The following is a 9815-nucleotide window of genomic DNA, read 5'->3' on the forward strand; positions in this document are numbered from 1 at the left end:
AATAGAAATTTTAAATTACAAAAAAAAAATTGCGGTCGGGCGGGTGGGGTGGTAGCAGGGTGAGTGGTGACGAAAAAAAAATGCCTTTTTGGAGAGAGGGGTGGGTGGGGGTGGGTTGGTGAGGGTGGGAAAGATTAAGTTGGAGTTTTGGAAAAGGTTTTCCCTTCTCTTGATAAGGAAAACATTTTCCTCCAATTGGATGACAATGAGTTCATAAGGAAAATATTTTTCAAAACATTTAAGCCAACCTAATATGGGAAAATTAGAAAACATTTTCCGGAAAATATTTTTTCCTTCGTACCAAACACGCCGGAAGTTGTGCATTGTTAATAAACCGGGAATGCACAGCCTGCTATTGCTGTTGACGCTAACTTTATGAAATCAAATAGAAACAACTACTTAAGTTCTTACTCCCATAAAAGATAAGACACGAGGAAGACGATTAGGGATATATTAATTTGCCTCTCTACTTTTTAGCATAATAAGTCTCTTAAACTTGAGATTCTTGGCCATTCCTTTTTGCATGAACTTCAACTATGGGTCTGAAGTTTGATTCTGATCGAGGACACTTTGTAGATTAGAGGGAGAAATTCAAAAATAGCCAGATCTATAAGTGGTCGTTCAAAAATAGCCACAGTTTCAAAAGTCATCGAAAGTTAGCTACTTTTCATGTAAAATAAATGTGAACAAAAACATTGTTCAAAATTCGGAAAATACTCCAGCATAATATACTGGAATTTCAATATAATATATTATACTGGTCCAGCATAATATGCTGGAAGTTCATACACAAGTGCGCCGAACTCCAGTATATTATGCTGGACAGGTCTCTGTTGCAGCAAAATATTGGCTATTTTTCAATGACTTGGTAAATGCTGGCTATTTTTGAATGACCAGTCTGAAAACTGGCTAGGCCGTGCTATTTTAACAATTTTCAGCTATGGAGAATTATTGTTTATCCTCCTTGAGGTTGATGTAAAAGAAAGAAGCAAAAGTGAACATATTAAACTCCCATTACAAAACTCGAATTAAATCCTGGAGCTTAACAAAACCTCAATAGCATGGTAAAATCAACTCGAAATGTTCAAACAAATATACAATTGAAAGAAACACATTGTACTATTAGTAGAAATCCCACCTCCAACCTCTAAGAAAAACACTGAAATGTGTTCCAACTATTTGGAAAGTGATTTTAGGAACAAAACCAACTAGCTTTCGGAAGTTTTAACAGCACAAACAGTCTGCTGATTGAATATTTACACATCCCACTGACCTTGAGGACTATCCCATGAAACAAGTGACTTTACATGAGGCATGTACATTTGCACATCTCCAACATTAACCTCCTCCATTTCTTCAGCTTCAATATTGTAAATATGTAACAAAGGGTTTCCTCTTCTCTTGAAAAATATTTCCGTCGTCGAAGCACAAAGCGGAACAAATCCTGTGATATCATACAACCTATTGATGCTATATCTCTTTATCCAATTTTCCCTCAAGCCATCCTTTTTCAATATCCATACCTGAATCAAATTCAACGTTGCATGAGTTATGAAGCTCAGGGTGCCTCCAATCTCAACAAGACGATCGTTTTTTGTGCTGTTGATTGGTAGAGGTACAGTTTGGAACTTCTCATCATGAAATCCCAAAGACACAACATGGTTACAACTGTCCCTCTTTGGAAGCCAATACAAAGCGCCAACTGCTGAAACAGATCTACGAGTAGTACTGATTGATCCGAATTCTCCTGAATTAGGTCCATCCACTGCATGCCATGATCTTGTAGTAAGGTTCAGGATCTCACAGCGGATGTGTCTATGTTCGTCGCGGAACAAGTGTACTACTTTATAAGCACCTGTGAAGTGGCTGAACATGAACCCGTAGCACTCCTGCACGAAACCAATTGTACCAAGAGGCATTCTAATGTGGTTCCTTGTACTTGGATTTACAACTACTAGACCTCCGTTTTTCTTAATTCTAGCCAGGACCAGACCGTTGCAGGCAGCCAAAACGCACTCTAAGTTCCTCAAATTTGGCATACAAACTTTGTGGCCTTTACCGCTATGGATGTCCCAGAAATGGAAGTAACATTGATTTGGCTTATCTGAAGGTAGTGGAAAAGGTGACCGTATGTTTTCCTCGCGAAAGGACTTTTGAGTAATTAGAACTGTCTCAGATTGACGAAAGTGAGCTTCAACAAAAGCCGGACTGTTGATCATGTTGAGAAGTGTCCTGCATATGCAACGCAGTCTGCAGAGAGTTTCAGCTGGAAGTAGAAGAAAAACCTTAAAAAGCAAGTCATAAGGAAGCCAGGTCCCCTTGGTTTCTAAATTATTTTCCATTTCTTGTTTTGTTTCCCTTGATGTTGTGCTTCGTCTCAGCTGTTCAAGCGCGATTGTTTCTACAGATGACAATTTAAGCCACTTTTTACCTCTTGGCCACCTGTCCCTCATGACGTAAATCCTATGCAATCAGAAAGCTCTAAAATAATTCTGCAGCCAAATGAAAAAACATTTTAAAAGGAAAAAAGCTTCATGCCAGTATTTCGTTATTCTTTCAACGTTTAGGAGGGTGGGCCAGAGGATTACAAAAATTACAAGAAAGAATTTCCCGAACAAAGTTTCAGCAATCTGCTTAACTCATAGTTTTACATAGAAAACTCCATCAGTTGTTTGTTCTTTCCATATGGAACTTAATGCTTGTCTATTCCCACCTTACCTAACCTAAGCTTTTGTCTCCACAATGACAAAAAGATGCCCTTGTCATGAGTTTTTTACAAGGAAAAACTGCAAAGAAAAATAGTTGAAGAATAAACTACAAGGACCATTAGCGTCTTTAAGCGGAAGAATGGCTTCACAGCCGTTTGCTAACTGAGAAGATGTGAAAATAACTCAATAAATTAAGAAGGATAAGTCAGGAATACCAACTATTTAACTGGTTGTCCTTGTATGAGTTCATATAATTTCTGATAGAGAGAAGGATGACTTAGGGACCAATTGTTAGATCTATGTACTCCAAGTATGATAGGATTAAAGAATGAAAATGGACACTTGCAAGAAACATCCAAAGATAAGGTTGCATATGTCTGACTATATCCATCCTGTTCCATATTTGCATTCACATAAAGCAATTTGTGTTTGTGATGAAATTGAACAAATATAATCTGACAATAAAAATGTAAGCAAAGTAAATTCAAGGTCATGCTTCAATTAAATCACCAACAGACCCGATTACAGAGCTCTACACAGAATACGGCAAAACAATCATTATTAAGCAGCACCTCTCCATTTTAAACTTGTGCCTCAGTGAACACATCAGTAAATCTCGGCGTGTCACTAACAAGTCTAGCAGAGTGCGCAGGTATTAGAGATGACATGAGGCTTAAAATACTAGAATACATCATCCTGGATCAGTTAGATAGCCGCGCACGCATAGATTGCCAGTCTTTTATGACAAAGAATAAGGAAACTCCTTAGATAGTACTAGTAGTTTTCTGGAACCGTCACAACTCCAACACGGGCTTTGGTCTAGTGAAAAGAATTCTACTTGTCACTTCATTTTTCAACACAAGTGAGCAGATAGGACAAGTGAATGTAACCAGAACCCATGGTACTAAAAAAGTTCAACTTATAGCTTGTTTGGATGGTAATGCATTGTTACTTTAAATATATTTGTTTTGATTGTTACTTAAATTTTATTATATCGCACCGTTAAATCCGTCGTTACATAACGATGAAAATTATCACTTTATGTAACGACCGATTTGGTGTGGTCGCGTCGGTACCTTACTTTTTTCTCTCATCTTGCCCTTCCTTATTATTAAATAAACCTATTTTTTCCTTTATCCTACCTTTTTACATAATGATTCTATCCCGTATCCTACTTTTTCTTTATAATATTACAAGTTTATTCTTCATGGTGCATCACATCATGAAACGACGGCAAACGATACAATCTATCCAAACGTTGTATTCATCAAAATAATACAATACAATATAGTACAATACGATACATAATGAAACGACATATAACAACCTTCCAAACAAACTGTTAGTTACCTATGATGATAAGTTCATAGCTCGATATCCCAGCTCATGCTGTGGTGAGTCATCTTAACATTGGACCTTGAAATGAGCAAACAGTGGCGAAGCTAGAAAGTTTCCCAAGGGTATTCAAATTTGAAAGAAGTGAAAAAAAAAATTCCCGACAAAGGGTATTGAATATGTGTTATATACCTCTAAAACGTAATATTTTACCTATATTCACAATGCAATTTTTCGGCAAAGGGTGGTCAGTTGACCACCCTTGTGACCTTGTGGCTTCGCCACTGTGAGCAAAGACAGACAGTTGAATTTAGTTAGTGGAAACCAATCAACGCATCAGAGGTTTTCAATGGAAAATTACAAAACTAACTAAATGAGACATAATTGAGCAACAAAAGAAAGAAAAACAGACCCCTAAATGAATCCTCTCCAAAATCAGTATCAAATAACAGGAAGAACAGAAGATAGAAATTGTCACTTTCTAAAGTACTAAAGAAGTGTAGCAGTATTAGCAAAGGCGAAAAGCATAAAAAAAGCTCTAAGGTCTGTTGGGGCTTTAAGCACAAAGAGCAAATAAAGCGCGGGCTTTAATGAAGAAAGGCACAAATAGAGAAAAACTACAAATATGTATGTGTAGTCCAAGACTAACATTATAAGCATGAATATCAAATATATGGACAAAGAAATTGAAGAAAATTTACAATAAAGTGAAATATCAATTGTTTAATGTCTCTTCTTCGGGATTACGTTCATTGGCAAGGAAAAATATGCCTTAGAGCCTTGATGACAACACTAAAGCGTCCACTAAACAAGGCGAAGCACTCTACATGTTTTGAGTTAGGGCTTAAGCGCGTTTTAAGCGTGCCATTGATAACAGAAAAGTGTAGCAAGTGCATCACAGTCTACAAAAAAGGGCAACCCAGAACATAAAGCATCCCGCGTTCACGCAAGGTCCGGAGAGGGCCACACCCCAAGGGGGTGTGATGTAGGCAGTCTGCCCTGATGCAAACATCGATGGCTGATTCCACAGTTCGAACTCGTGACAGACAATTTATGTCAGTTGCCAGAATGAAACCTTCTCATTTTTAAGTGGTAAAAGTTAAGTACTCTTCCCGGCAAAAGTAAACTCATTTCTTGCCTTACAAAACCAACAAAATGGAGACTATTTATCAGTACATGTTTAACTTATAAACAATCTCTGCATTGTTTAACGTAATCTTCCAAGCATGAGATTTCACTATCATTCCCAAATATATGGGAATGATAGTGAAAATAATGGTATTAAATGTTCAAAAGCTCGGTCAAAGAAGAATTTAAGTTATATACACCAACAACAATTACTTTTTACATTATAAATGTAGTTCCAGTTAAACAGGTTACCATCTTTAACATGCCACTGAGCATGCTTATTATAGACAATTTACATGTAGTTGGCTTTTAAAAGACCTAATACTGTAAAAAAACAAGTTACACTTTTCTGCTTATAAAACTTTAAGTCTGTCAAGAAAATATATGGCTTTCGCTTTGAAGGCATTTTACCAATTTATTCTAGCTAGTTAATACTTCAGAGTAGCCAAGTTAGGCTACAACAGAAGCAACTTACACTGGTCTTAATCTTGTAATAAACCAAATAGTATCACTTATATATTGCTCCTGTTGCATTGTTGTTGCAACTGTTTGTTACTTTAATTTTACTGTTCCCTGAGCCGAGGGTCTATCGGAAACAACCTCTCTACCTTCACAAGGTAGGGGTAAGGTCTGTGTACATATTACCCTCCCCAGACTCCACCTATGGGACTACACTGAGTTTTTTGTTGTTGTTGTTGTAAAGTGTAGTGGCTGAGCCACCTTTAACCAAAACCAGAAAATTACACTAGGATAGCTAGACAAAAGTTTCTCTCATGTATTAATACTATATAAAGTCAAATCCCCTTTATGTTTTTTTAATATATTTTGATAGCTCTTAGTGAAAATCGTAGCTTCACCACTGCTAAAGTGTATATATATTAGTTCTAATTTACCACAAATTTATACATATTGTTGATCCATCTGTTAGACTTGTTAGACAAATAGCTAATTAACAGGAGCTCTGTTAACCCAATTCAAGTCAAGATTAGCAAGGAAGTTAAAAAAAACATCAGAAGTGTAAAATCATTCAAAGTAGAAAATAACAACGCATGGTTCCTTCAGTATATAGTTCAGTGATCGCACAAGAAAGCAATTAAAAGAAGGCATGATATGATTATCACAATCTCAGACACAAATGAAAGTAAAATTAAAATAAATTACTTTTATTTTTAAAGTTCATGGCTGACCTTGGCTGTTAATAGGAGACCTTTCTTCTTCTTTCTTTTCTATCCTGACGATGATGATCGGCGAACTCTGGTCAGTCAGCATGTGAAAGTAGACACAAGGTCATGAACTTTTTCTCACAATTATCTTAGGTATTATATTTATATATTGGCTCTAAGAGACTAAGACTGAAGGGGAGCCAAGCAATGGTAAAATTGTCTCCGCGTTACTTATAAGTTACGAGCCATGGAATACGAAATCGGCGTGACTTATAGGTTACGAGCCATGGAATACAAAATGATTGAGATATTGGCTCTAAAATATTTATATCACGGTAGGCTGCTTACATATCCCTTTCTCGAACCTAGGTAAATACGAAATGCATCGTATACCGAATTGAGAGCCATGCAGTATGTATTTAAGTGGAGAGAGTTGGAGCGGTAAACCCATTATTAAATTAGCTCTAGAGACAAATTAAGGTTTTAAATTTGATGAGTTGATATTAGAGTTTTTACAACTTATTATGGAAAATATTAAGTTCCGTTGACCGGTTAATAACATGCTACTTAGCCCCTAAGGAATTTGTCGATCATTAAAAAAAAAAAAATATTGATGGTTGATCGATCATTGATATTGCCTTTTTAAAAGCAGCCAATAAGGGTAAGTTTGGAGGAAGTCTGACACGGAGAGAGCGACTCCTATGTGGAATAATGGTAGGAAAAAAACCTTAAGTAGTCCCTTAAGTATAGGGCAGGTACATTTTTGTCCCTGTTATTATATAATGATGGACACAAATAGTCCTTCATCTTTACAAAACTACATAGATGATGTTGACTCTTTACTAGACATCATAGAATCCTTGTAAGTTGTAAGATGAGCAAAGAAATACTTTTGCTTTTCTGGAATCTGCAAATATGGCTACCAACACAGCTTTTGTGCTGATGTTTAATAAGATGTTACCTTCCTAAAAGAGAAACTCAGACCATATAAATTCTTTTCTATAAGATGTAAATGATGATGAACATGACGATATTATATTGCATTGCTTAATTAGAAGAGAAAAAATTGAAACGCATTTATCATAATCGTGTGAAAACTTCTTTAGATCACATCAAGATCAACTTTGAGGGAATGTGAAAACCTACTTTTGGAATTCAGATTACTAAGATCAAGGATGCAACCTTTGCAAAACCAGAAGTTCTCATGCATGACCATAGTTTTAGTCAAACAGTTGATTCTTTTCAAGGTATCATATCAAACAAAAAAGGGTGTATAGAAATGTATTCAACAAGACCTGTCATTTATGGCCCCAGTATTGGCACTTGGTTGTATTCTGCATCACTTTACCAATTCTCTGTTGTTGATGACAGATTACAGAGGAAAGAATGGCGAAAAAAGACATTCAGTTCTTGTGCTTGAACCCAAATAGTTCATCCATGCAAAGACTTGGATTGTGTAATTCCATTATCTAAATAGTCAAAACTAAATAACTAATGGAGTCTCAATATATGGGTTACATTTTCAGACGTGTGGTCAACTGTTGGCACTCAAAACACCAACGCATATAAATGATCATCATAGTCTTCCTTAAAATGAATAGAGCTATTTGACTCTTCGTTGTAATTACACTCTAATGTGAAACATGTTATGGTGCTACATCTGATACTCTACAAATTTTCTTCCATTTGGATGTACAGGTGATCCAGAAACTCTCCAAGTTAATGATACACAAAGTTGGATGCGATGCAGTCCAGACGAACATCCAGTCTTTGCTCTCTGAATCGTTAGGCCTTGTTCTTCTAATATTTGTGGAATGTACATCTGCTTTCTGCAAACCACATGAAAACTTATCCCTTAAAACAAAATTCTTCTGGCAAAAAGATTGTCATTGGTGATGAATTAGCACAGTACGAGGGAAGTTGGTCTTCCAACTCATTCTCAGTAGTGAAGATACTTGACTCCTTTTTGCAGACTTTGTATTATTTCTGGGGAGTTTTCTAGTTTCAGCTCAATATCTTTTGACCATTAATAGTCCCCCTTGTTTTTAGGTTCTTGAAATTGGGAAGCTCCTATTTTGGAGGAAAACCAATTCTACGGCTGCTAATCCGAACTTTTTTCATCTCTCAGAAAGATAGTCAGGACCTTCGGACACGATTACTAGAGGGAAAGCACAGAACCATCACTTAAAAGTTGCCCAGCTTTTGCCTCCTACGACTAAAGAATTCAAAGCACCAAGAACATCACAAAATCATGCATTAGAAAAATAATAAGACCATCATTATTCTGCACCCTTCAAGAAATAAGCTGGCTATTCCTCAAGCAGTGAGGTATATAAAAGTATGTCCTAAATCACGACGTTAAATGAGGAACAAATCAACATCCCTTGCATTGAAGCACAAAGTACATTTTAGCAAGTCTCGATCCTGTTGTCACATATTTTGGTTGTCATTTTACGCTTCCTTAGGATAATTTAGCTGTTGAATATTCCTTATCCCTTTTAACAAAAAAGAACGAAGCATACCTTTAAAATCATACATAGTGCGACAGGAGATCATATGTAGAATTCTTCAATCTGCAACTCTGCCCCAGGTGAACATCCCCGAATAAATATCTGCATCATCGTAACCAGAGAAAGCTGGCCTAAATACAGTGAAGGAGAATATTATTTTGCATTATTCAATTGAAACACTGTTACCTGTATTCACAATGTTCAGGCCATGCGCATCGGGCTTTTCCATAATCCCAATAGCAGTCCTCATCCCTCAGAGGCCCACGCTTTGCTTTTTGTTGCAATGCTTACAATGTCAATAAAAACTCAACATTCATAGAAGAAGTGAATGAGGAAACAGACCCACCTTTTGTAACAAAGTTAGACTTTTTATCAGGATGAATATCATGCCACATCTCAAGCCACAGCTCCCGCATCAAAACTGGAGATCTGACAATGTTCCTGTGATTTGCTACCCAAGAAAATTTACAGTCATCAGATCGACGATTTGCATGAGGTGCAAAATGTCTAAGGTGGATTCAATATCTTACATCTAGAACAATCCAACATTACCTAATTTATTCAATGCAGTTGGACAAGATCTTTAATCTTGCATCATATGGAAACTGAACATTTGACAAGATCTTTATTCTTGCATCATATGCAAGATTGGTTTGAGGTATAAAACGATGTACCATGTCTTAAATCTATCCCGTGTCAAATGCTTACGACCGTCGTAAACCGATGAAGGAACCAAGAAAAGTAATTTTAGTCTATGGAATTGGACAAGCTCTCAAAAACATGCTACTCAGGTAAGCTGGAAATTCCAATGTCTACTTTCTGAACTAAGATATAAGTTTTCTCCCCAAAGAATAATTATCCAAGAAGAAAATTTAGATCTTCTGCAAAGTTTAACTATTAGAATGATGCTGGGGCATGCATTAGAACATAGAAAAGATATTCAAACACCTGTCTGTTCTTCTTTTCTTCCC

The 9815-nt window shown here is 36.5% G+C and overlaps 2 protein-coding genes across 8 annotated transcripts in view; both read right to left on the reverse strand.

Moving 5' to 3' along the window:
* LOC109229288 (F-box protein At3g07870-like) lies at positions 991-6750 on the reverse strand. Of its 5 annotated transcripts, none has more exons than XM_019394709.1 (4): positions 6359-6750; positions 4257-4327; positions 4059-4124; positions 991-2492 (listed from the first exon to the last, which is right to left on the reverse strand). In XM_019394709.1, exon 4 carries the CDS (start codon positions 2451-2453, stop codon positions 1257-1259), a length of 1197 nt encoding a protein of 398 aa, XP_019250254.1. In that variant the 5' UTR covers positions 2454-2492; positions 4059-4124; positions 4257-4327; positions 6359-6750; the 3' UTR covers positions 991-1256. The 5 variants fall into 5 exon arrangements, with proteins under 5 accessions (XP_019250254.1, XP_019250240.1, XP_019250246.1 ...); XM_019394695.1 differs by having other exon boundaries at positions 4236-4327; XM_019394701.1 differs by lacking the exon at positions 6359-6750 and having other exon boundaries at positions 4257-6347.
* The window catches only part of LOC109229319 (phospholipid--sterol O-acyltransferase), a 17685-nt gene continuing 15486 nt past the window's right edge, over positions 7617-9815 (reverse strand). Inside the window, exons 13-16 of one of the 3 annotated variants that reach the window (XM_019394720.1) lie at positions 9191-9295; positions 9031-9115; positions 8857-8946; positions 7617-8163 (exon numbers count right to left, since the gene is read on the reverse strand). In XM_019394720.1, coding sequence (XP_019250265.1) covers positions 8865-8946; positions 9031-9115; positions 9191-9295 — 272 coding nt within the window. In that variant the 3' untranslated portion in view covers positions 7617-8163; positions 8857-8864. Of the gene's footprint in view, positions 8550-8856; positions 9116-9190; positions 9296-9815 lie in introns of all 3 variants that reach the window. The other 2 variants (XM_019394729.1, XR_002068545.1) reach the window with 2 other exon arrangements.

This window comes from Nicotiana attenuata, chromosome 1 (genome assembly GCF_001879085.1).
Source record: "Nicotiana attenuata strain UT chromosome 1, NIATTr2, whole genome shotgun sequence".
Lineage (NCBI taxonomy): Eukaryota > Viridiplantae > Streptophyta > Magnoliopsida > Solanales > Solanaceae > Nicotiana > Nicotiana attenuata.

What these genes read in the sequence shown, in the direction of transcription:
- LOC109229288 (XM_019394679.1), bottom strand. Translation starts at nt 2,453, where the DNA reads ATGAGGGACAGGTGGCCAAGAGGTAAAAAGTGGCTTAAATTGTCATCT.